The sequence below is a fragment of the Suricata suricatta genome, chromosome 17, assembly GCF_006229205.1.
Source record: "Suricata suricatta isolate VVHF042 chromosome 17, meerkat_22Aug2017_6uvM2_HiC, whole genome shotgun sequence".
Classification (NCBI taxonomy): domain Eukaryota; kingdom Metazoa; phylum Chordata; class Mammalia; order Carnivora; family Herpestidae; genus Suricata; species Suricata suricatta.
Genome location: NC_043716.1, coordinates 32,109,063 through 32,137,009, shown reverse-complemented (window position 1 = coordinate 32,137,009; position 27,947 = coordinate 32,109,063). Strand labels below are relative to the sequence as shown.

At 42.0% G+C, this 27,947-nt stretch overlaps 1 protein-coding gene across 4 annotated transcripts in view; it reads right to left on the bottom strand.

The window, feature by feature from the left end:
* The window catches only part of CA10 (carbonic anhydrase 10), a 484,381-nt gene that overhangs the window by 277,602 nt on the left and 178,832 nt on the right, over positions 1–27,947 (bottom strand). For all 4 annotated transcript variants that reach the window (XM_029928756.1, XM_029928757.1, XM_029928755.1 and 1 more), the window contains exon 4: positions 2,499–2,641. In XM_029928756.1, the coding sequence (XP_029784616.1) occupies positions 2,499–2,641 (143 nt within the window). The remainder of the gene's footprint in view (positions 1–2,498; positions 2,642–27,947) is intronic.

Genomic DNA, 27,947 nt, shown 5'->3' with positions numbered 1-27,947 from the left:
ACCAGTTGGTCCTACTACCATCTCTCCTTTATTTTCCACCTTTTGCTAATGCAAAGGAAACCATCAGACAGTTCTCAGCTCTTCAAACAGCTGACAACACAAATCATGCCAGATATAAATATTTACATCGTCAAAAGTAAATGTTTCCAAAATTCCAAACTCCAGTGCTTTTGAAAATTGATTTGGATCAGGTACACTTTACTGAGTTGGAAATATAAAAAAAATATATCACTTTCAACAACAACAAAAAATATCAAACCAAAACATATGAATGCTTTTTAACACTAGGCTATGCCCCCACTCCATCTCTTCTTTCCCAATAAATTTTAGGGAGAAATGGTCTTGAATCAGTTATTTTGTAATTTTTTAAATTTATTTTTTAATAGTTTGTTGTCAAATTGGTTTCCATACAACACCCAGTGCTCTTCCCAAGTGCCCTCCTCCATCACCACCACCTCTTTCCCTCCTCTCCTCCTTCCCCTTCAACCCTCAGTTCGTTTTCAGTATTCAGTAGTCTCCCAGGTTTTGCGTCCCTCTCTCTCCCCAACTCTCTTTTCCTCTTCCCCTTCCCCTGGTCCTCCATTAGGTTTCTCCTGTTCTCCTGTTAGACCTATGAGTGCAAACATATGGTTATCTCTCTTTCGCCTGACTTATTTTGCTTAGCATGACACCCTCAAGGTCCATCCACTTTCCTACAAATGGCCAGATTTCATTCTTTCTCATTGCCATGTAGTACTCCATTGTATATATATACACCACATCTTCCTGATCCATTGAATAAGTTATTTTTTTCTTTCACATCAATATTTTCCTCTAAGATGCGCTGATGGAAAGAGAAAATTACACATCCACTCCTGTGTCAGCTTGCCATCTCCCCATCCCATGACCAGTGTTTTCTTGACCTAACAATGCTTCATTCCATAACTCAGGAAAAAGCTACAGTTCCGTAACACAGCCTGTAGATCTGACCTCCATCTTCCTTTTCCCTCTGTTCCTCCTGCTTCCACCTCTATGGTCCCTGGGCTTCCATCTTGCTGGCCATCTTTCAGCTGATTTCTGGAATTCAGGTCCCACCTCTCATTCTGAATTTTTACTGCTTCTCCCTTTGTCCAGGACACAATTATTCCCTCCAGCATCCTCCCCAAGAAGGAAGAAATGACTGGATACTCAAAACTTCAACTTGCTCTTTTTCAAATCAGTCAGTGGACCTACCCATCTTCATGATTCAAATAAGAGAGGTGTATGTAGAACCGTGTCAAGTTTCCTTTAGAGTTTGTAAAAATAAAACTTTGAATGGAGCAAAAAATTGGATAGGTTAATGTCAATGGAATCAGAGCAATAAACTATATGACCTACATAGGCTTTTCTACAAAAATGCTTCTCAAGTCCTATTTAAAATAGCACACAGATACCACATAGAGAAAGAGTCTCAATCATGTGCAATGTCTTTTAAAACCCACTCTGTGACTGTAGTCACAGCCACTAACAACTCATAGTAAGTCATTTGACCTTGGGTTTGTTTGTTTGTTTGGTGACAGTTATGTAATAGGAAAAAACATATTCCAATATATTAGAAGGGGAAAAAATTCTTATAGACTCAGGTAAACAGGCTGTGTAAGTAGAGAGTGGAACCCAAGGAATGCAAACCCTGGAGAATCGGCTGTCGGCAGTAACAAAAGTTGTCCATAATTTTAATCCCAATTTCTTGGACACAAATGATTTTCCATTCCTCTTGAGTTCGCAATAACTAAATCACCTTCAAACACAATTTTCTGTGTGTGTGTTTTCCACTTTAAACAATCCACTCAAGAGTACAAGGTAGCCAAAAAGAAATTAGCCCACAAGAGAAATGCTAGAACCCAGTGAGGAGAAGACCTCATGGGCTTCATGCCCTTCCACAAATTATGGCAGAACGCATTGGGGGTCCAGGGGGCGGGGGGAGGAAGGGACGCCGGTGTGAGAATGACAAAGCACAGCTCAGCATTTCTGTGCAGAAGCTAGGATTATTAGCCAACAAAATGCCCCTAGGAAGATTAATTATTGATTTTCTTATAAATCATCTAAGGTGATTTTTGTTTGTTTTTCTTTCCAAGATGATAAATGTCTGATTTTTACTTTTGTTAAAAAAAATTATGCTGTCACTTTGTTGAAGTTAGAAGCAGCCCCAGTAAAGAGGTTTCTGAGAGGAAGGATTTTCCCAGTGTGACATGCTTGGGAAGCAACGCTGCTTTCTGACCTTCATGGGGTAGTGAGGGATAGGGCCTCTGGCAACCTCTGGGGGTACAAAGTAATTAGAAGCATGAGGGTTTGACCAGCTAGGGAGAGAAAGCACAATTTAGACATAATTATATTTGTTGGCAGTAAGCCCGAGGTCTGTGATTCTACTCCTAGGTGGAAAGACAAACCCATCACAGAGAAGGAGACCTGGAAGATGTGCTTTCAGAATCAGCATCTCTCGGTGTCCTCAACTTCACAACAGAAGCAACACGGCTGCTTACCTTCCTGCCCCCAGTATTGATGCGAAGGGGTGTCAGAAAGGGGTCGAAGATCATGTGACTGGTCTCTATGTTGACTGGCGATTGCCGTTTCCCCACAGAGCACAGATTCCAAGCTGAGTTCACCAATCCCCAGAAAGAAGGAACTGGAAACAAACAAACAATTGTAGGATTAGTTCAGGTAGGAGGTTTGAGAAAGATGGCAAAAGGGCCATGGCACAAAAGTGGTGACATGAGAGAGAGCCACCTAATGTTTTCCACCCATAGAGACCCTTGGGTATTACTATGGTATTTCCCTGGACTGGATCTTGGTCTATTTCTCTAAAGTCTACTTTCAGATTTTCTTGTGTCAGGCCCATTCATCTTGTGGCCTCTTTGATGAGAATAGTTGGCATTCGCATCTTAATGGGAAGACAGCATAGTCCACCCACATCATCTTTTCATGTTGAGGTACACCAGATTTTTAGTAATTCCTGAGCTGATGATCCACTTTTCTGTGTGGCAGGGATGATACAGGAATCAACCTTGTTCTATATGGTAGGTATTTAAAACTTTTCAAAGAAAGTAGCATTAGACATATGCAAGGTATTATGTATTCTGTGGGTTGTCAAAACCAAACTGAGGGAGTGACTTACTTTTATGACCCCCAATCAATGCCAGACAGGAGGCTGGGAACATGACTTTGTCTTTGTTTAGTCCAGCACTGTGTCACTAACCTAATGTACCAGCAGCTCAAGAACGCCTTCACTTGATAGGAAGAGAAAAATGACTTGGAGTACTGAGTCCAAACATCCAAAGGGAAAATGTCTACTCATCTTCAGTGTCACATTAAAACACTGATGGAAATAAATTTCTATGGCATTTTCCAGTTATTTTCTTCTATTTAAGAAAGTCAGTAGAGCAGTGGGAAGCCAGTTATTAATTTCACTTCAGGGAAGATTACAGACTCTATCTTCAGCCTTTTCCTGCCCAACTCCCCACCCCCAGCTCACTATTTCCACTGAGGCCCTGGATCCATCTCTACAGGGCCCTGAGATGATATGGTCATCATTCACTCAGCCCTGGGTTGGGCTGAATTTAGAGGAAGGGAGTTATGTACACGAACAATTATCACACTGTGGTGACGGCGGTGGGGGCGGGGTTAGCAGGATGAAGCAAGTGCGTCACGATTCTCTAGGTCAGGGCACTGAACTCTGAAGCAGCCAAAGTGGAATTCGGGAGTGATTCCTAGAGAGGATGAACCTGACAGCCACGTCATGACCTGCACCTGTCCTCTCAGGAACTCAAAATTTAACTCAGCCTTTAATTTACAGTAGACATCCTTCCTTCTCATGTCACAGATGGAGAAAATTGAGGCAAGAGAGGAATATGGAGCATACTTTACAAAGATATCTATAAGAGATCCATAATTCAGGAGAAGAATTGAGCTGGGTGGTATGTCTACTACCACAGAAATCCAAAATTCTACAAGCCCTTTTATTGTTACGGGCCATTGTTGGGCAGAAATGGGAAGAAAACCAAAACAAGTTCCTCAGATTCTTAGAAGAATGTTTCAACACCAAAATAAGGTGGGTTTCCTTGTGAAATAAGGCAAACATGTAATTTGGCTTAACCCATGGCAATTAGCCTATCTGTTGGTTCCATTCCCTTTAGTTTAAAGAGCTTGAACTGGTTTTCCAGCTATAACTATTTTCAAAATGGCAGCCACGGCCACAGTAATAGAGGGAGAAAGAGGAGGTGGAATAGAAAAAAAACCTTAGATGTGTCCCTTGGCCCTTTCATTACCCATTATTAAGTTCTGTTACCACTGCAAGGCACTTAACATCTTTAGCAAGTGCCATGCCCTACCCAAATTATAATATTTCAGGAAGCTCTTGAATTAAACATATATTTAAAAAATACATAAACAGAAATCTTCTCTAAACTGCTATTTTTAAATCACTGACAATCCTATATTTATTCCTCAATCATTTCTAGTTTTAAATGAAAATAAAGCATCCCTCAGTGCCTGCTCCCAGCCATCTCTGTCAGTGATGCACATCAACCTGGAAGATGTGGGAATTCCAGGGATACAGCCATGACAGTGCCACAGATCAGTTGTGTAACTTTACATAAGTCACTTATCCCTTGGCCTTCCTTTCGTTGGTCTCTACCGTCTGTGTGGTAGGCTGAAAAATGGCCCTCCTTCAAAGGTGTCCACATCCTAATATGTTACCTTCCCCAGTAAATGGCACTGTGTAGAAATGATTAAATTAAGGGTATGACATGATTATCCTTGATTGTCTGGGTGGGTCCAATGTAATCACAAGGATCTTTTTTAAGAGAGAGAGATAAGAGGGCTACAGATGTACAGAAAAGCTCTAGGGATGGAAAGAAATTCAGAGAGGACAGAAGATACTGGCACTGAAGATGGAAGAAGGGGACAGAAGCCAAAGTGACTTCCAGAAGCTGGAACTGGTGAAGCAACAGTCTCCCTAGAGCCTCCAGAACGAACGACTGGCATGCTGACCCTGGTTTTAACCCCATAAGATGCAATTTGGGCTCCCTAACCCCATGAAGTGTAAGATGATAAGTTTGTGTCATGGTAAGTCACTAAGCTGTGAGTACTTGTTACAGCCACAACAGAAACGAATACAGCCCCTTTTTAGCTTTAAAACTGTGAGAACAGAGCCTCTTGGACAGGCAGGCGACCTATGATGTGTGTGGGGCTCAGCTGCACAATCAATGTAGTTACAGCTAGTGCACACTGCATTTCATCCATTCCCATGAAAATCATTAACAAAAATAATTCCAAGCCTACAAATGGGCTGCAAGACTGCTAATATACGGCAGCACGGGTGGGCAGATGCTGCTATGCCTTCCTAACAAACCACCCAGCCCAAAAGCACCCCCACGAAAACACAAACAACAAAAACTTTATGCGAACATCTGCCTTCACTTTTATTGGGCACGGCATTCTTTATGACAAACAGTTCCAAGGTTTTATATTCCCATTTCACTATCAAAGCCTATGTGTCTGGTTTCAACCACCTGCTCAGACAACTGAGGGATGGTTGGGGGGCGCTCGCCCCTGCTGCAGCCCTGAAGGGGTATCTGCATTTGCTCACCACTGAACCACTCAAATGAAATCTGCCATGAATTCATTGTCTCTCAGAAATAGAAGCCACCTTATAGATCATCTGGACTAAGCACATACATGAAATTAAGGACTTAATGGCAGAGGGCAAAGTCCTCAACCGGAGGCCACACAGCCAAGGGAGAGGCAGGGAGGAACAGAATAATAAGGACCAATGCCTGAGTCTCAAGATTCCTGGTGCTTCTCCGCCCTCTGTTGCTCCAAATCCCTTCCTTCTCAGAAGGCTCCCCATGAGGGCATATTACTGCAGCCAGGGAATTTCAGCGTTAATTGTCGCCATGACCAACTGTAAGACTTTACTACTCTTTCTCTTTTGGTGAGTCAAAAGTAACATCAGTGTCCATTTTCTAGTTAAAATAAATTTCAAGTGCCAAGCTTCAAATCAAACTGCTTTGAATGTCAACCATCCCAAATAACATTAGGATTTTTAAAAAGCCATACAGGGGTGCCTGGGTGGCTCAGTCGGTTAAGCCTCCGATTTCGGCTCAGGTCAGATCTCACGTTCGTGGGTTTGAGCCCTGCGTCAGGCTCTGTGCTGACAGCTAGCTCAGAGCCTGGAGCCTGCTTCCAGTTCTGTGTCTCCCCTCTCTGCTCCTCCCCCTCTCATGCTCTGTCTTTCTCTGTATCAAAAATAAATAAAACATTAAAAAAAAAAGCCATACAGGGGAGCGCCTGGGTGGCTCTGTTGGTTAAGCATCCGACTTTAGTTCTGGTCATGATCTCATGGTTCATGAGTTTGAGCCTCACATCAGGCTCCCTACTGTCAGCACAGACCCCGCTTTTGATCCTCTGTCCCCCTCTCTCTCTGCTGCTCTCTCTCTCAAAATGTTAAAAAAAAAGTCATACCACTAAGACTGTTAGGAAAAAAAAAGGCTTTGGTCCAGGCAAGAGAGGATGTGCTTCGGTCTCATCTGCAGGGCCCCCAGGAGACCACTGGGGATGACTGCTCATGAAGAGGCTCCAGGGGTTGTATCCCGGGCCCCAGCTGGACTGGACCAGGTTCTACGGTCCAATGAAAGAAGCCAAAGCTCTTAGAATCACTGTTCAGTGTTGGGGGCAATAATGAAGGTGTCAAAACCAATCTAGGGAACTCAGGTACCAAAAGGATCTGACTCAGATGTCTACAAATGGTATAATCTAGGTTCTAGGGAAATGCATTAGGGGGAAGGTTCTGAAGACAGGCGGGCTCCCATGCTTACTGGGGCACGGGGGCGAGCCAGCACACTGTACCTGCAGAGCAAGGCTGGACATGTGAACTTCAAGGCTTCAAGATTTAGAGTTAGAAACTGTCCCTCTGGATTTGTGCAGACCATCATCCCCAGAATCCTGACACTTAACCGTCCTTCATGTTATTGATCCTTCAGGTTGATAAATACCTCATATGACCCCTGGGAGCAGAGGTGGCATTACAGGATGCTATAGCACTGCCTCTACTTCGAAAGTTAAAAAATCACTGTAGAATTATTTTTCTCTTAGTTTCCATGACTGTCTCAGTGAATCAAATTTGTAGACTTCCTATCATATTTTAAAAGCTCAGGTATTATGGCTTATTGGCTAATGCTGTGTCCTTTTCTAGCTTGACTGTACAGCTTATTAAGAAAGAAATGTAAATGTATATAAAGTAAAACTGAGTGAGAATCACTCTAACCAACGAATGGACAAACGGTCTGAAATTGTTTGAATGGCATCATCCCTGCCATTCTTTTCACACAATCTTCTAATTTACATCCAAAATAGAATACACAATGGGCCTGGATGTTTTTGCAAATTAATTTTTGCAGAACCCAAACATCGGCACTTAACTGCTGCATCATGATGATGGGTTATTTTGCCAAAACATTTCCCCATGGCAATGCTGTACTGTTACCATAAACTACAAATCCCAAGCCATCTCTTGGCTCAGGGTCCAGCGAGCTATGAAAGATCGGGATTTCAGCTGCTTAAAACATGAGCCTTAGAAAACCCAAAGCAAAACCTATCAGCTGCTCATTCAAAACCAGTGAACCAAGAAAGCTCCAGTTTAGTTTATTAACACATCATGGTAACCCCCATACAAAAACGAAAAAGTTCTCACCAAGACAAAAACAGATCAGGAGAGCAAGAAACCAGAGGAATCAGATACTGAAAGTTAATATTTGCCCTGCGACTTTTTTTTTAAGTCCTAGAGAAGATGCTCCAAAGTTAGTCTTGGGCGTTTCCTTCATTCATCTGTCCTGAATTTTTATTTTTCATCTCAGTAGAATTTGCAGAGACCATGCTGTTGCAGGCAGGGAGTTTGGCACTTGGAATTAATTTATGCAGCTTATGTGAATTTGCTAAATCCTATGGGAACAAGACAAACTCAGGAAAAAAGTGTTGACTGACAGCCTATGACAGGCCAGGCATTAGCCTTGACAGTGAGAATTCATGCAGCAAATATTTGCTGGGGCCCTATTACACACCAGGCAACTGTTAGCAGTTCTGGGTAGTAGGCAATGAACAAAACAGCTCCCACTCCCAGGAATCTTCCAGTCTAGTGGGGAATATGGGAGATCCTGTTTATCTCCACTTTTATACATGTTTATCTGTATAATAATAATAATAATAATAATAATAATAATGTTATCAACATTTCTGGTGAGCAGGCTGTAGAGATAATTAAGATGGTAATGGATTATAGAATCACACATGGATAGGGAGATAGCCTAGAATGGCCAGGGATAATGTCTCTGGAAGAGGCATGTAGTCCTCCTGGAAGGGCGGAGAAGAGTCGCTCCTGAAGACTGGCAGAAAAAAGTGTGTCTTAGGCAGAGAAACGGTGCAGGTGTTGGCAGAGAAGAGCCTGATGTGTTCAGGGAACCAAGAAGAAGCCAGTTAGCAAATCGGATGAACCAGATGAGAAAACAAACAAACAAAAAAGGTGGAATGAGATGAGAGGTTGGCTGGCAAGACAAGGCATAGATGTTCCAGGGTTCTGCAGACCACAGTGAGGAGTTTTGCATTTTACTGTCATGTACTAGAAAGCCACTGAGAGTTTTAGGCCAGAAAGTACCGTGGTCTGATTGATGAATTAAAAGCATGTATCTGCCTTGGCTGGAATACAGCCAAGAATGAGCTTGATTATCCTTAGGGTAGTCTGAGTGGGGAAATGATTGGTTCCCAAGCAACAGTTGGGTTTTTACGTGAATTTAATCCTACTGCTTTAGATATGTTTAAATTCTATCTCAAAGGCAGAACTAATTGAATGTTTTAAAAACTATTCTCTTCAACATATGTGGCAATAAAATAGCATTTTTCCAGGATCCAACTAGCACTTTACAAGTCACCACTTGAAGCAAGGAATATTTTCAAGAAGAGACTAGGCGAAGCCCATCTCCTCTTGCTTTCAAGCAATAAACCAAGTCCCCCAACTTTTTGGCCAAAGGAAAGCAAATGAAAGCTGAGAAAATGAATACTGGCATAAAACGTATCTTTGGCGAATTCAATCCTACAAATAAAGCCTTCTACTTCGATACAGCAATCTCTACTTTAGGGTTATAAAGCATATGAATACATTTTAAATAAGAACTCATATCTTTCCCTTGCTCTTTTCCTTGCCAATGCTGATTTACTGTCCTTTGCCCTATTCTCCACTGTAATAAATCTCCACTTTGAGCCATTATTAATAAGCATGTTTAAAATACCCACTGCTGCAGGCTTTTGGCCCCTTTCTGATTTCAGATTTATTTCATAGGAGGGATAGCATTTGAATAACTCTTCTGCTTCTGGATCCTTCTTCCCTTTCTGGGACTCTGATTCACATTACATAAAGAATGTCTAACTAGGGCTTCTTATTTTCTCACCTGGGGACCTTTCAGGGGGTGTGAGTTACCTATTTAACACATAATCATTAAGTTGTGTGCTCATCTTCAAGTTAATGAAATACTTCCAATGAGTCAGATTTTTAAAAAATGCCCCCACTCTTAAGTATTCCCCATTCAGTGGGAACACAGGCAAGGTAACAAATACTTTTACTAAAACACGGTAAGTGTTATAATTAAGGTGTGTGCATATTAAGTCTTAAATGACCCTGATCTTGACCCTTTTCTCAAGTGTTATGATAAGCCTTCCTAACAGAGAGGATATTTGAGTTCAGCCTGCTAGTACGAACAGGGGCTGCAAGCCACAGAGGTCTTATAACTAGTTAAAAGCCTCAAGTTTTTCCTCAAACAGAGAAACTTGCCATTCCTAGCAATCAAGACAGACTATCACTAGAATCTAAATAACTATTATGCAAGGAGAGTTAAGCCACTATGTCTTCAAACTTCTCCAACTTGGGGGGTTATTATTGTACAGGAGAAAGATCATGAGTTACCATATCCACCATGGAACCTTGAGCTGGTGACTAAACTTCTGTAGTCTCAGTTTCTCCATTTGTAAAATGGGGGTGATAGTTACTTCACAGAGGTGCTGGGAAGATTAAGTGAGAACATGTTTATCAAAGGTCTAGCATCATGTGGTTTTTATAATAAGTATTCAATGAGTATTGGAGAAAGAGCCGCATGCGGGGAGGGGAGGTTGGTGGGGCCATCGATACTAGATGCACCAGTGTAGCATTCCAGAGATGGAAAAGGTGAGGGGTCCAGGTAGGAGGGGGAGGAGAGGCAGCCTTCAGACACCCACACAACCCAACCTGGATTCAGAACAGGGAGCTGTCTAGATCACAGGATTGGCCATTTCATGTCCCAACCTGAATGCGCCCTGTGCTATTATTTCCCGAATCCGTAACTCTCAATGTCTGGATGAATGGGAGGACTGAGCAGTAATATTAATCATCCACGGTGGTTTTAACTCCAAAGAAAACCATTTCTTTTTTATTTTTTTAATTTTTAAAGTTTATTTTTGAGGGGGAGAGAGAGACAGAGTATGAGTGGGGGGAGGGGCAGAGAGAGAGAGAGGGAGACACAGAATCTGAAGCAGGCTCCAGGCTCTGAGCTGTTAGCACAAAACCCGACCCGGGGCTCAAACCCACAAACTGTGAGATCATGACCTGAGCCAAAGTTGGAGGTCTTATCAGCTGAGCCACCCAGGTGTCCCCAAAGAAAACCGTTTCTATTTAGCTTTTGGAAGTTGCTGGATTAATTGTGTACATAGCATCTTCATCTGCTTGTTTGTGCTTGGTTCCAGTGTGGGGACTGGCTTGTATTTCTGAAAACATATCCCTTGAGGGTGAGGAGAAAGGAAGGCAGGAGGAGTTCACGTCTGCTGATCACGCACCATAATCTCTGTGCAGCCAACCTGACATATCTTATCTTGCTAATCCTCCCCACAACTCTGAGATACTTTTATCATTATTTTATAGATGAGAAAAGTTAAGACTTAAAGAGGTTATGTGACTTTCCAAGGTCACTTGGCTAATAGGTAAAGTGACAACAATTTGAGATCAGTTCCTTTCTTTAAAGCAGACAAACAAGACCAGTGAAGTGATACACAGGTGTGTAAAGCATGGGTTAATTATCTACCTCTTCTTCCTTCTGGTGACACTATGCTCACATAAACACACCCAAATACATATCCCTATGCTCAGAGAGGTTCTCTTTGTAAAAATACTTTTTGTTTCAAGTAACAATATGCCACGAATGTCAAGGTATCCACGTCAGTCTTCCCTAGAGTTTCTCATTCACATGTAAGGTGATAGAATTCTCATAGTTTGGATGCACCTCCCTTTTCTCAACCCTTCTCTGAACATAAGACATTGAGGTCATTTCCATCTTATTTTACTATGCTTTTCATATACTTTTCACACTAATGCTTTCATTTGAACAGGAAAGATCCCTAACAGTAGTATTGTCCAGTCAAGGTATGCACAAGCTTTAACAGATGCTGCCAGGTTCCTTTAAAGGATCCTGGCAATGTCTGTAAATATTTACGCTACCAGCCATGAGTATGTCCGTATGTCCATTTCCCCATAATTCCCATAGCACCAGATGTTATTTATTTGTTTCTTTATTTATGGACATCTAACAGGAAAAATTTCATTGATTTAATTTGCATTTCCTAACCATTGCTGACATTGAGCATCTTCTTATATGCTCATTAGCTATTTGCACTTCTTTTCTAATGCTATTCTGCATGCATTTTCCTCTGGGTTATTATGTTTTTCATATAAAGTTTTGCTGTAATTTGAACTGTAGAAAAGCTTACTCTTCATCATGTGCTACAGATGTTTTCTCCTAGCTTATCTAGCTTTTAACCTCATTTTGAGTGTTGGGCTACATAGGGATTTTTAAATTTTATATGGTTGGACTATTTATATATTTCTTTATAAGGTTTCTGAGTTTCTCCTATTACTTAAGGTTGTATCTCCAAATACAGATTATATAAATATTTTGTACAATTTTTATCATGACACCTGGGTGGCTCAGTCGGTTAAGCATCTGACTTTGGCTTAGGTCATGATCTCATGGCTTGTGAGTTCAAGGTCCACATCAGGCTCTGTGCTGACAGCTCAGATATTGGAGCCTGCTTCAGATTCTGTGTCTCCCTCCCTTCTGACCTTCCCCCACTTAAACTCTCTCTTAAAAATAAATAAACACTAAAAACAAACAAAATTTTATCATTGTACTTTTTGCCTTTTAAAATCTATCAGAGATGAATGTGCATATGCTATTACAGTGGTCTAAGATGTTTTCCAGATAGAAAGTGAATAATGCCAGCATTATTTATTAAGTCATCTTTCTCCACCAAAATGAATGTTACTTTGATTACATATTAGGTTTCCATATATAGTAGATTTGCCTCTGGACTTTTGAGATTGTTGCACCTATTTGTCTATTTCTGTATCAGTGCCATATTGTTTTGAGTATAGTAACATCTATGGTAATTTATAAGATCAGACTTTCTGATCCAAAAGCTTGCTCTCATTCCCTGCTACCTCTAGAGGACCATAAAATGCCTGAGCTCCAGGGAAACCAGTGAGGATTACTGACTCTAGGTATGGAACACAGATCTAGTATTCTTGGGAACACCAGGTCATTAGAGATTATTTGACCCATCTTCCTATCTTCAGGTAGTTATGTACTTGAATCATACCTGGTAGAGAGGACAGTGCTTGTCCTTTACCTCAAAAAGCACTCAAAGTGCAAGAAGGACATTCAAACTCCAGAATCGACTCCTTGGAAGACAGGGCATCGAGATGGAAATAGCATAGCATTTAGGGCCAGTAGAACCAGGTCCTGAATCTACTACTAACAGTTACATCTACTGAGTGCTTACCATGTATTGAGCACCACACTAGACATTTTCCATTCATCAGCTCACTTAATATTCTAGGAGGTAGATCTTTTATTATTCTCTTTCTTACCAGGTCTTATAAGTATCTGAGACACAAAGACAATTAAATAAATTGTCCAAGATTTAAACAAACAAGGAAACAAACAACCCAACTTGACAATGGTGAAGTCAGGATTTCAGACTCAGGTTGTCTGGCCTGCAAACTTGATCTTAACCCCTGTGTTACCCTTCCTTCCTATCCTGGTATACTGGCTTGAGCCAAACACCTTTTTTCGTGAGCTTCAGACTTCTCATTTGTAAAATGAAGACCATAAGAAGATATACACTTCACTAGATACTTGTGTCCATCTAAGTAAAAATGAAAATTAAAATCACACACACACACACACACACACACACACACACACACACACAGAGCAAAATCCATCAAAGTCAGTCCATTTATGCACTGACTCATGGGTTATGCTATTGGTGGTAGTCTGGAAAGAGGCTAGCTTTACATCAAATCATTCATAACTGTTGTCCTCAGGGCTAGGTATTATTTATCCCATGTTATAAATTAGGAACTGAAGCTCAGAAAACTGAGTAATTTAACCGAGGATATTTAGCTAGTACACAGCTGGCCAATCTGGTGGTGACTTGAATCCAGGTCTGACTCCCACATCTCACAGCCAGCACCAGGCTCAGCTCATTATTTTTCTCCTCAATATTTTGCTTTCTCAGAATTCATTTCCTAGGGAGCCAGGATGAGTCGTTCTTGAGAAGCCACAGGAAGGCATAAAACACAGTCTGGTTCGTGTAGGCATTAAGCCCTGGGGGTCTGTCTTAGGTTTAAGATTTAAGCCTAACAATGGTGTTAAGCATTATCCGATTGTATTTCGGTGGAAATTTTTCTTGCCCCGTGTAATTACTGGTGCTTCAGATAAAATCTGAAATTAGTCTATGGAAGCTGGTAATTGAAACCACAAAGAGAAGAATGTCTCAATGCATGTCAATAATCCAGCCCATTAATTATTTGCACCTATTGAACTTTGAAGAAAATGATCAGCCTGATGCCTCTGAGAAACCACATGACCTACTTGAAATTTATATAAAAGCTGCATCCTCTTGGCTTCAAGAAGTACAGATTCATAGGGGTATCTGGGTGGCTCAGTCAGTTAAGTGTCCAACTTTGGCTCAGGTCATGATCTCATGGTTCATGGGTTTGAGCCCCATGTCAGGCTCTGTGCCGACAGCTCAAGAGCCTAGAGCCTGTCTTTGGACTCTGTGTCTCCCTCTCTCTCTCTGACCCTCCCCTGCTAACGCTCTCACTCTGTATCTCTCTCTCTCTCTCAAAAATAAGTAAAAATATTAAAATTTTTTTTTAAAAATTAAAGAAGTACAGTTCCGTAATGTTGGAATGGCTGGAGCATGAAAATCGAACACCAGGTAAAAAGCATTTAGCTAGTGAAAGTAGGCGGTCTTCTTCAGCCTTTGGAAATTCTGAAAATGTCACTAATACAGGCAACAGTTTCCTACTAATTCAAACATCTGGTGAAACACTGTTAAAATCCTGAAAAACATCTGGATATCTTGGAATATACCATCTTTTACCTATTTGAATGTGTAAACATCTCCTTTCCCCTCTCACTCCCTCCGTATATGCGCACAAAAATCATGCCCTTATACAAATGTCAAAAATAGGCAAACAGTGAAAGCCCTGTGACCCAGATGTGTGGAGATCAGCCGAGCTTAGCCTTACAGCCCTCTCATTGATGGGCATCTCAGCCTTTTACAACATCTCACTGGATTCACATTTGTGTAATCCCACAGAATCATCAGCTGTTCCAATCTGCCTGGAGTTTGGCATGCATCTAGGGCATTTATCACTTGCACAAATAACAGGTCTTTGTTATCTTCATGACACATCAGGAGACATAATCTTCATGCCATCACTGAGTCTTGGGCCCCAAACACAAAAGAATCAGTCACTAAACAGTGAGCAAAGACACACAAATGGTCTGTTGGTCTACTGATTTTGTGCTAGGATAGATTGTCCAATATGTCTGCAGCGTATTTTCTATTGAGACGGTAGATTTAGCTTCTCCGATATAGTTACTGGACTGACACATTGAATTCTCCTCTTAACTGTTCTATTTGACTTATGCATCAACATGCTTCCAATTAGCAGGCAAGAAACCATGCAGGCATCTCACAGATTGTAGATCTCTGTCAAAATCTTATCAACAATCAAATTTGGGTAAGTTCTTTGCTTTGAAATGCCCCTTATCCATCCTTGGTACCTCTAGCCTAATCCAGCTTCCCACTGCCTTTGGCACTAAGGTGCCTAATCCACCTTAGTCTCGGTAATAATTCCTTAAATAAACTCCCGAGCGCCGGAGTCAGTTCCACATCATAAATGGCATGACAGATGAGCACAAAAGGAAAAACCAGGCCTGGAAACTGTGCCAGATCTGCGGTCCACGACAGAATTTAGCACACAGCAAGGGTCGGTATTAGGTTTCTCTAGACTTGTGTTTCCTTGTGGCCCTAAGGCTTTGGTTTGATGCCACCATTTTATTCCCAATGCTTGGCCCAGAGTAATCATTCAATAACTACTTATGAAATGGGTAGATACATAAGTGTATGGATGGAAGAGAGAGTGTAGGACTGTGCTATATGCCTTGCATACGACTCCTGCCTTGTGCTTGTCATATGACAGCCCTTTAAGACAAGTTGTGGAATGAATGGATACTCATCATTCTGTTTCATTTCTATACTCTCAACAACATAGTGTGCTCATTCCTACTTCAGTGCTTCTTTCCTTCAGCTTCACTGAGATATGGCTGACAAATAAAAATCACATATATTAAGGTTTACGATGTGATTTTTTAAGGTGTACAAAGTGATGACTTAATACATATGTACATTTTAAAATGATTACCACAACCAAGTTAATTACATCCAAAGTTATTTTTTGTGTGTGAAATACACAAGGGTGTATACTTCACATAAGGTGAGAACACCTAAGATTTACTTTCTTAGGGGGCACCTGGGTGGCTCAGTTGGTTAAGCATCTGAATTCTTGATTTTGGCTCAGGTCATGATCTTGTGGTTCATGAGTTCAAGCCCTGCATTGGGCTCTGTGCTGACAGCGTGGAGCCTGCTTGGGATACTCTCCCTCTCTCTCTCTGTCCCTCTCCTGCTGGCTTTATCTTTCTCTCTCTCTCTCTCTCTCTCTCTCTCTCTCTCTCTCTCTCTCTCTCTTACACACACACTCTCTCTCTCTCAAAATAAATAAACTTAAAAACTTACTTTCTTAGTAAATCTCAAGTATATAATATAGTTTATTTAATAATCACCATGTTGTACCTTAGGTATCTAGAATCTATTCATCTTATAACTGAAATTATGTGCCCTGTGACTTATTCGTCCCCATTCCGCCCCCCCTCCTCCAGCCCCTAGCAATCACCTGTCTATGCTCTAGTTCTAAGAGTTAGAATTTTCAGATTCCACATTTTAATTCTTCTTTTCCCTCTTGCCTTTCCATAATCAAGTCCTACACATTCTCTAATTCCTAATTTAAATCCCAATCCCTCCATTAAGTCATTCTCTACTATTCAAGGTCATCATTCTGGATTTCTAGGGAAGCCAGTCAGAAGCCAGACCATTTCGTACTTAACTATGCATGGCTATACTGCTCACAGTTTTACAAATGCATTAGTATCATTTCCTAAGTCGAAGCAAGCACTTCAAGATCAGGAACTCAAACACAGCACAGCACCTGATTACTGGGTTCAGGCCCATAAAAGATGATTCATGAAGTGACTGATCAAGATTAAATTTCTCTAAGGGGCATTTAAAGGAGAGGATTTGTATTTGCAAAGACACCAGCAGGGAAATAGATTTAGTGATATTTTGACACTCCCTGCCACCCAGTGCCCAAACATATGCCCAGCCGTAGGAAGCTCCTTGCAGTTCCAACTAACACACCCTGCCTGCAGTGGCTTCATGCCTAGAATACCCTTCCCAATTGCCCATGCAGAGAGCACATTCTCATCTTTTAAGGTGCAGGTCACTTCCTCATCCACTCCTCCCACTACTCTGCTCTTCCTGTTGGAGTAGCATGCCCCACCCCTGGGCAGCCTGGGCACTCCTCTCTTCCAATCTTGCAGTTTTGTACATGCCTGTGTCCCCAGTTACAACGGACATGATTTGAAAACCTTCTGTCTCTAAATCACCATCACTAAGCACAGTGCCTGGGATTTAGGAAATTCATAGGCAATGCTGTTTGAATTTTTAAAATTTTAAAAAGGAATAAAAAGCAGTTAAGACCTCATATACACAAGTAAAAGAGAAGGCAAAGGGTGAAAAGTGGGGTGATCTGTCATTTTACCGAGTATCCACTGCATGTCAGCCTGGTATTAGGCACTTACTCAGGATGTTTATTTCATGTCTGATCACTTTCCCCAGATGCAGTGGGAGATAAGGCCTGATCCCTGTGACACTGTCTTATTTATCCAGGTTGTGAAGTATGAATACCAGACGTGGTGGGGATTTGATGGTATTGTGATCAAGGCAAACATCCAAAGTTGTCTTACCACATGAAATAAAGAAAAAAGAATGATTCAAGATGTGAAATCAAAGGAGAAAGTGGATGAGTGATGAAATTTGCAGTGGGCAGTAGGAAGGAGAATAAAGGAATGTCATGAGTCAGCCAATGAGAAGACAGAGGTGCATTTTGTTCATCTGTATGTCCATGAGCATGGTATGTTCTGAGCTTTCAAAAGTGTAGGCCGACATTTGATCCATCCTTGTACTCATCATGAAAGGTGGATTGAAGGCTACATCAAATGACCAGATTGCAAAAAGAAAGAGAACGTTACCACCATAAGAGACCCTGAATTGGTCAACATGGCTTTAGAACATTAAAGAATGCCTAACTCTACTTATGTTTCCATTTTGAAGGCATTTCTGATCTCTGCAGGGTATTGTATAAAGATTCAATAACAGGCAAACGCAGAAGTACTTTGTAAACTGTTACACATTCTTCATTTCTTAATTATTCATGTTTGCATTGCAGTCTGCCTACAAATGATAGCACGCTCTTGGTTGGCGGGCTCACTGATTTCAGTACATTTTGGCTCTTCTGGAAGGACAACGCACATTCATATACTAAACACAAGGAGTAGATCTTTGTTGTAATCTTGCTCAAACAGACAGCATGTGTATTGCTCTTTTGCTTTATTATTGTTCCCTAAGGAAAAAAGTGAGGTGCTTAACAAACTATACTCCAACTTTCAGCCTCCTCCAGATATCCATCAGAGTGCACCAAAAGAAATCCATGCTGATCTAAGTAAAGCCTTCTTTTAGAGACTGATCCAGTTTAGAAGACTCTCAAATCAATGGCTTGGGACATTAAAGTCCAAACATCTTCTTTTTGAAACAGCAAAAACCTGAAGTTTCCTCATTATAGTTGGTGGTTCCCTGGGCTTTACTGAGAAGAACTTGAAGTGCCCCGAGGAAACACCAGTTCATGGTGACAAGACATTAAAAGATCATTTGAGTTTTAAAGGCCTCAATGCTCAAGAGAGTCAGCAAGGACTGCTCAGAAATTTAATCAGCAGTGAACACATCCTTAAAAGTTTCCTCTCAAAGCGACCTGAACCCCAGCTCTGGGTTCATCATAAGGCTGCCCCCCACTGCCTTTCCTGCCTCTGTCTACGCATTGGGAAATCAGAAAAATCAGCAAGGATCTCACTTTTGCAACACTTGACGATTTATAAAGCATGTTCTCAAAACATGTAATTCTACTACTACCTGTGTAGCAGTGCGTGACTTCATCAGCAACTTAGCAGTTCAACAAAAACCACTATGCAAAGTCTGGGTAACTAAATGTAAGAATGCATACCTTCTTTTCTCAGAAGGAGACACCCTTTTAAAATTTTCTGTGATCATGGGGGGCTGGGGGGCTCAGTTGGTTGAGCATCCTATTCTTGATTTCGGCTCACGTCCCAGGGTCGTGGGATCAAGCCCTTTAATGGGCTCTGGGCTGAGCGTGGAGCCTGCTAAGGTTGTCTCTCCCTCTGCCCCTTCCCCACTCTCTCTCTTGTGTGTGTGTGTTCTATAAAATAAAATTAAATTAAATTAATAAAAATAAAATTGTCTGTGATCTTCTAGGAAGCAGGATGCAACACCCAAATCCAAAAGCAATCAGAAGTGATGGATTACTAGTCACTATAAATGTGCACCAATGGAGGCTTAACATAGTGATAAAGCATTAATTTGGGGGCATAGCAAGAAGCCATCAGCATAGGAAGCACTGATTTCATACTGGTTCAGTGAGGAAATGGGGAGTAGATAATATTTGAAAAGAAAGGGAAACAGGGGAAGCTGGCTAAAGGGTCAATGGTCTTTAGAGGATGCTATGCAGAGAGTTGACTTATGCCATCATTGAATAATTAACCTTTATTAAGTGCTAACTCGTTAGGCCCTGCTCTAAGTGTTTATGTATGTATTAACTTAATCTTCACACCAGCCGTCCCATGCCGTCCCATGTAAATATAACCATTATCCGCATTTAATGGGTGAAGACAGTGAAGCAGAGGGAGCTTATATTTCGTGGATAGTAGGTACTTGACTTGGGATTCAAAGCCAAGAAGTCTGGCTCCAGAGCCTGCACCCCTTAAAAGATGTGGCCACTCACTCACTTTGAATTTTGAACTTTAAGGATACACAACAATCAAATGGGGGGGCTTGTCAAAAGAGCTGATGAGGGAGCCCTAATACCAGAGTTTATGATTAAATGAATGTACTGTGGGATCCAGAGATGTGTGTTATTAACAAGCAGCCAAGGTGTGTCCCAGGCTGGTTGCTCATAGACCATAATAATATGAAAAACCAGCCGATAAAATTAACATATATTGGGAGAAAGTGGGTCTACCAGATTCACAAGGTCAGTCATGTGACAAATGCATTAGTATCAATGACAGATTTTTTAAATTAATTTATTTTTTAATAGTTTATTGTCAGATTGGTTTCCTTATAACACCCAGTGCTCTTCCCCACAAGTGCCCTCCTCCATGACCACCACCTCCCTTCCCCCTCCCCCTCCCCCTTCAACCTTGGTCGTTTTTAGTATTCAATAGCCTCTCAGGTTTCCCCCTTCTCTTCCCCTTTCCCCCTTCCTCTCCCCATGGTCCTCCATTAGGTTTCTAAGGGGAAAAACATATCAACTAAAGGGTCAGTAAGAAAGAAGAAAACACCTGCATCTTGTTTCCTGTCCTGCCATGGGAAAATGACACAGTAATATTTCACCAGGACTCACTATAGCCCTCAATTTTATCCATCTTCTTTTGTTTTAATTCTTTGTCTTCCAAGCAACCATTGGAGAAACTTTCCCAAGTGTTCTAATCTGAAGAAAAAAAAGTTGTTTTGATGGTAGACAGAAATTGTTCTATTACGGAAGAGAGGGTCCTAATTTCCCCATTTTAATGTATATTGTCATGACGGCTTACTTATCATCCTGTGCTATTTTTAAAAGTACCAGTCAGGGGCACCTGGGTGGCTCAGTTGGTTAAACATCCGACTTCAGCTCAGGTCATGATCTTGCAGTTTGCGGGTTCGAGCCCTGCGTCGGGCACAGAGCCTAGACCGTACTTCAGATTCTGTCTCCCTCTCTCTCTGCCCCACACCTGCTCATGGTCTATCTCTCAAAAATAAATAAACATTAAAAATTTTTAAAAAAAGTACCAGTCAGCTCCAATGGCCTGACCACCTGTGGATATACTAGGAGTATCCTGTTTCTGCATTTGTGAATCTATGCATCAGAAAGACACCAGGCATGAGGTTGTGACCAGCATGTGGCCTCTGACATAGGCGCTGCCAGCAACCAGACCTTACTTCTTCATGGCCTGCCTCTGTGGCAGCTCCTCCAAACCTTGCTGGAACAATCCACACTCTTCTCTACTTCAGAAACTATAAACTGGATTTAAAAACCAAAAATGATTTGTACCTAGAGATGTTCACCAGAGCATAGTTTATAATAATGAAACACTGAAAACAAACTCAGCGTGCAACAACAGGGGCATCTGGATAGCTCAGACCAACTTCAGCTCAGGTCATGATCTCACGGTTCATGAGTTCAAGCCCTGCGTCGGGCTCTGTGCTGACAGCTCAGAGCCTGCTTCAGTATGTGTCTCCCTCTCTCTCTTCCCCTTCCCTGCTTATGCTCTGTCTCTTTCTCTCTCAAAAAGAAACAAACATTAAAAAAATTTATAAGTAAAAAATTTAAAAATGTGCAATAATATTAGGGGAATAGTTCAGTAAATTAGGTACATTCACATAAAGAATACTTGTGTAGTCATTAACATAAAGCTTTAGGGTACCACAAATTTTTATATAGATTATTGTTTCAAATATATACAATGATGTGCAGTGGAGGGGGAAAAACAACAAAAACATGGCTGGAAGTTATTTCTGGATAGTGAAATTATAGGCTAAAATTAATGTATACATAAGTGCGTTTGTATGTGCCAAGCTTTCTACAATGAAGAGATAGTACTTTCACAATAAAAACAACAACAACAACAACAATAATAAAAGAAAGACTATTTATTTGGGCCAAATTTAACCTTGCAAAGAATTCTAGTCTGTTAAACTGAGATTAATTTTCTCATCACATCTGTTTTTTTTAATTGTTTTAAATGCTTTTTTTTTAATTTATTTTTGAGAGACAGAGAGAAACAGCTTGAGCAGCGGAGGGTAAGAAAGAGAGGGGGATACAGAATCTGAAGCAGGCTCCAGGCTCTGAGCTGTCAGCACAGAGCCCGACACGGGGCTCGAACCCACGAACCGTGAGATCATGACCTGAGCCAAAGCCAAACGCTTAACCAACTGGGTCACCCAGGCGCCCCTCATCACATCCGTTTTGAGAGCAGGAATGATAAAGAGAAACTGTCTGCCTCCCTGTGCCCATTTTCCAAATTTCTGAGCCCACTGGGATGATCTGGTCACACTGAGGAATAAAATGCAGGTACTTTCCCCTCATAAATAAAGAGAAAAATGGTGGCCAGACATAGCAGCCGCCAAATAGGAGACAGATGCAAGGAACCTCAATATATTGAGCAAGAATTCTTCTTTTTCATCCCTGCCCTTGGACATGAGAAGTTAATAGGAATTTAGTTAACTGGGTGGTTTTCATCCTAATTGGCTAATGAATCTACTCCAATCTTGAGACAAAATAAAGAGGAGGAAACAAATTAACAGGAGGGGTTCAGCTGCCGATTGATGTTCAGAAGAGACTGCATTTCCCGTGTGGGGAGGTCTGAGGTCTGGGCTCAGAACATTAGCTCCCTGGAGAGTGGGGCTCCATCAAGGAAGGGGTGAGTGTCCCTACTGGGACACCCCTGGCCTTCCTGCCTCTTTAAAGACAAACTGAAACCGATGGTACCCATTTGATGGACTTTGTCCATCTAACATGGAATTTCACTTAAAGCAAAGGCAAGCTCACTCTGGGCTGGGAACAGAAGTTCCGGGCGAGCTGAAGCCCTGGTACCACGTGGGTACTAGCATCTTCTGGAAGGTGCGAGTTAAATCCATCTGAGCTGAGTCTGCTCTTTCTTTCCTCACACCAATTAGTTCTGCCATTTAACACAGGGATTAACAATCTCATTTCCTGGGGCTGATTCGTCCAAGGATCAGGATCAGACTACTTAGAGGAACTAGCGTGCTGCAAAATTTCGATGTAGGGAAATTGGTTTTCCCTATCTTTTCACCGGCCTTTTACCTTCCCCAGTTGCTCCCCAGATAGTCTGTGTTTCCTTTTCTCACTCCCTGGCAGTCTCCCTCTGCCGCTCCTGATAACAGGTACTGCACATACCACAATCATACAGCCTGAGCCACAACTCAGCCCTGATGATCACGCACTTAGACACGCACTCGCAAGGATGGATGACAGAATGTTTGAGACTTGTGCTGGATCAGAGAGTCAGGACAGGTGAGAGCTGAGGGAAGGAAAAGCATTTGAAAACACACACACACAGTGGAAGGGAATATGGAAAAAAGCATATGGTGGGAAGAGCAAACATACCACCAAGGCTGACCTCAAGACCAGCTGAAAAGGCCCGAAGGCTCAGGCCGTCAGCCACCGCAGCAAAGGAAAGGACTCCAAGGAGCTGGGGGAAGAACCCAGGAGTCACAAAACATGCAGAATGAAGTCTTTCCATGTTTGTCCCTTTCCATTCCTCCTGTATGTCCCTTGAACCTCCTGTCTTGTCTAGAATAATCACCTACTAGGAGGTCTTACAACACTCAGTTTCTCCTTGCTTTCCTGTCCCAGGAATCTAACTGCTTCATGGTCCACTGGGCCCTCCTTCAGTGTGCCTTTCAAGACCCTCCATGGTCTGGAAGGAACTTGTCTTTGGGGCTTAGCTCCCACTGCTCTTCCCACTGCCCCTTGGTGTCCAATTGAACAAGAACAGTCATCTTCCATGGGTTCTGGGGATTTCTCCTCTTCAGTAGAACTCTGCTCTTTGCCTCATGTGCCTACTCATTAAAACCCCACTCATTCTCCAAGGCTAGCCTCAAGTATCTCTTCTTTGGGAATCTCCTTCAATGCCCCTTTCTGCCTTATGGAGTGGTACTCTCTTTTTCCTCTGAAATTCTATTGTATCTTCAATCTCTGTTATGCCACTTCTTATAATATGTCTTATAATACTGGCACAAACCATGTTTTCATTTCCTAACATCCTTGGAGCTTATGGTGTGACAATGGGATATCAATGGCTTGATGAAGGATTGAAGAATCCTGCTGATTCCACCCGCACCCTATGCTGGTGCTTTCTCTTATTCTTGCTTATTCTCTCTTGGTCTTCTATGCACACACACATATACTCACACATTTCTGTCCATGAAAACAATTCAGATATCTTAACTGATTGATAAGCAAAGGGAAAAACAGTAAAAAAAAAGGAGTAATAGTTCCATTCTCTCAAATAAGACAGATCTTTTTCTACTTGGCTTTTAGAACATAATTATTTATGAATTTCTGTATGTGAAATCCACTTTGGTCCACAGAGGCCTTTGGTGTGTTTTACAATGAAGTCTTGATTTTAGGATGCACATTTGCATGGCAGAAAGTACTCTGTCTAGGCCTTCTGAGCTACCTTTATCAGTGTGATGGTGAAAAAGAAAGAAGTAGCCCAGATTTCTGTAGAAACTGGTAAATGGTAGAGTGGTACATGGGAAAGCCTCATTAAATCTGATGGTGGTTCACCTACCTGGGGTTTGTAAACAGAGCATATGTTCTCATCAGTATAGACATGACCTTGTGGATCTCTTTGCAGACTATATTAGTGCTGTGCAAATATTCCTACTCGGTTGTGAAGGCACATTATACTCAGGGAAATTATTCTCCCAGCAAACAGACAGATGTTTAACTTCACTTAATATGACACTATAGTCTGAATTCTTAATGTGAGCAGGGGTCCTTTTCCAGCTCAAGTAAAATTGCATAGGCCATATTTTAACACCACGGCGCTATGTAGCGGAGATGAAGTCATTGCCTCTTTCTCACTAAAAACTTTGCTTCTCCCAAGCTCCTCTCAGCAATGTCACTTGCAGAGGCCACGGGGTACCTAGCGGACCTTGGGAATCACAAGATGACGCAGGAGGCGTCTGTGATGGTCTTTTCCAGCCTCTCTGAGACCTTTTAAGCACTTCTGCTTGCAAATCTCTATGGGCTAACAGAACTGTGACTTACTTCCAATTGCAGGAGTCAGACCCAGAAGAATATGAAACAGGCCTTTTCCAAAGGTTTGAGGGAAGCTTATGAAACTCAAGAGGGGACAAAAGGGTGGGTGGATTTAGGTCAAACACACACATTTATTCTTGGTGGCTTTGGCATACCACGAACAGATCCACCTGTCTGCGGGTGGTTATCAAGGATAAATTTCCTTTGGAACTTGAGCAGAAAAGGGCTGGGGAAGCTGAGCTAGACCTGAGTTTGAAACAGTGGAATTTCTTGTAATTCTGGGACTTAGGAGGGCACGGCCACCCACGTGTGGTTCTCACAGCTTCCACTGTGCCCTTCCACACTCCGCGAAGCTGCCGCGGGGCTCAACAGCCACATTTGTGCTTTGCCAGCTGGCTTCTGCAGACTGTGCCCAGAGGGAGATCCAGAGGGACACTGCAAAGCGGGCGTGAAGGACCTGCTCCTTCCTCTTTGGTTCTCTTCCCCCTCCTGCCAGCATTGCCCTAGGGATGACACCCAGACAGCACCATTTGGTTCTTTTTTACAGGTCTTCTGTCCCCTACTCCTAGAACCAGCTTCATCACACCCCCTTTGAGGTGTCAGCACCAACCAGCTGACTGTGTGCCTGAGCTCCAGAGCCCTCAACAGCCAGCCCCACTCCCAGTCCCCAGTTCTGGGGCCTCCTCCACTAAGCTTGTAAATTCTCCCCCTAATCCCTTCTCCCAGCCCTAGAGTGGAAGTTGATTACTTTTATCATGACTCCTTTGATACATTAGGGTCCCTTTTATCCCCTTTCCAATCCTCTAATTAAACAATTCTTTTCTATTAAATTATCTCTATTGAAATAATTATGTGGTTTCTGTTTTCTTGACTGGGCCCTAATTGACATATTCATTGCTCATAATAGAGTGACACCGACTTTTACTGTATACTTAATATGTTTATATTTTGGAAGGGGCATCCATGTGCTAAAACTGCATGTGTTAAAAAGCACACGAAGGATCAATATTCCTACCCTGAAAGATGTCCATGATAGATTGATAAAAGCAAATGCTCTTGTAAGTGGCAAGCATTTGTCTTGTAATTAGAGATAAAGGAAATGCTTAAGAAGGATAAAATAACAGGATACTGTCATCCCAAAGAGAGTACTTTATTAACCCTGTTAAAACAACTCTTAAAATATCTTTAACATATGTAATCAGGACATGAATTTTTCTGCCCACATTTAGCTGGAATTGCAATAACCATAAAACAATTAAGATGCAATTTTTTTGATGCTTCTGCCATAATTTGAAACCCCAAACATTTACATAATATGCTTAATTCAAAGGCATACATGCTACTGCATCTAAAATTTGACTTTTTAGCTAAATATAGCGAAAACCAACTCACATTCAAGTCCACAGCTGGGAAGAAGAATTAGCAAAAACTTTAATTATGGTCTCATTGACACTTCTATTTTCAAGCTCATTCATGAATTAATTTTAACTCTGTGCCTCTGCCTTCAATCAAACTGTAAGTACCTGTCAGAAAATGACACCGTTTGAGTATCTGCACATATGTTCGAAATTTCTACATCTTGATTCCTTTGTCAACATCTCAACTTTGCGCGTGTGGGGGAGGCTCTAAGGCAGAGTCAACAAGCCTGGTCTCTGAATGCAGCCGAGATACCGCATTCAGAGAGCGTGCATTTGATATGCAAGCCAAAACAGAGCTCCTTCTTAAGAGAGGTGACCTTTGACACATGATAGAGGAAGGGAGCATGAGGAAGGAAAGCAAGCACTGAATAGCAACTTCAGGGGACCTGAGTTCAAGGCCGTGTTCCATAATGTGACATTAGGCGGATCCCAATCTGTGAATATGGGCATTGAACTACTAGAGTTTTATTGGCAACTAACTACGTAGCCTACCGTTATAGTGATATGATCATTCACCTTCAACGTCTGAGCAATTAGACTAATGCCAGTGGCTGCCAAAACACTGAATAGAATAGCCCTCTCTATCAGTGAGAAAAAAAAGTTCAGAATGCAACCTCCATATAGAAACATTCATTCATAAGCTAGACATGTATGCCATTGGACTAATTATTCCTAGCACCTGGAATCCTCTAAAACAGTGAATAGCCAAAATCCTCTCTCATTCAGGTGCAGCCACATGGACCTCCTTTCTGACCGCTGACCTTGCCAAGCATGTCCCGACCTCACCATCTCTGCCCTGGAGGCCCTTCCTCAGCTCGCCCCTTGGTTCATAGCCTCAGTTACTTCAAGTCTTTGCTCAAGGGTCACTTTCTCAGGCCTTCCCTCACTACCTCATTTAAATTTAAAATCTTTCCCAGTTCTGCCCTTGCCCTCCCTCTCCCCACTTGTGCTTTATTTCTCTCCAGACCTCTTGTGCTGGGTGTCCCCCACTGACCTTGGAGATACCTCTTCCTCCTTCTGCACCCTTTTCTGTGCCCTAAGAGGCTGTCCTGCAAGGATCACACCAACTGGGCTCTTTTGTTCCCTGGCTTTCAGTTGCATTTGGCCACAGAGGGCACAGGACACTGGAGAAAGAGAGAGAGGAGGGAAAAGCCTGGGGCTTATTTCCTCAGCAACTATCCTACAGGGCTGAAGACTGGAAAGGGCTGCTTCCTGCCCTTCCAAGGCCACGTCTCCTGTTGGGTGTCCTCCTCTTCCATCCACAGCTGCTGCTCTCTCTTCTGAGCACTGGGACACAGATCCCTCCTCTGGGGGAGACAGCTCCCTACTACCGGGAGCCCCTGATATGTTCCACCATTCCCTCCTGGTTTCTCTTAAACCCTGACTTGCCCAGTATAAGTAGGTTTCCATTAATCTTTCCTCAATTACTTACCTTGAGTGTGGTGCCTGGTGCTTTGCAGGATGTTATCAGTATTTATATTGATAATCTGTTTCCTTTCATTAGAATGTAAAATTCCTGAGGACAGAGATTTTTCATCTGTTTTTTGTTGTTTTTCACTATCTGTGCAGTTCCCAGCTCACAGCAGGCACTCAGGTAAATAGATGAATAATATTTTTCTCCTGGATCTCTGTGGATTGTCTTACACATTCTATTTTGAGAATCACTAGCTGAAGGTACAAATATACTGTTCTTTGCCTGATTTTACTAACTCTTGGACTAATTTAGTTTCCTTCCCACCTAATATGGAGCCTAATTATTTTTAAGTGGTAAGAAATGTAATTTAGTATCAAATCCTCCTGGAGGCTCAAACTTGCCTCCCACAAGATTCCTATAATAATGGCCCCAAAAGATAGTGAGCCAATCATGGGAAAGACTCTATTAGTTCACCTTTCTATGCTGTCTTTGAGTTAACAGA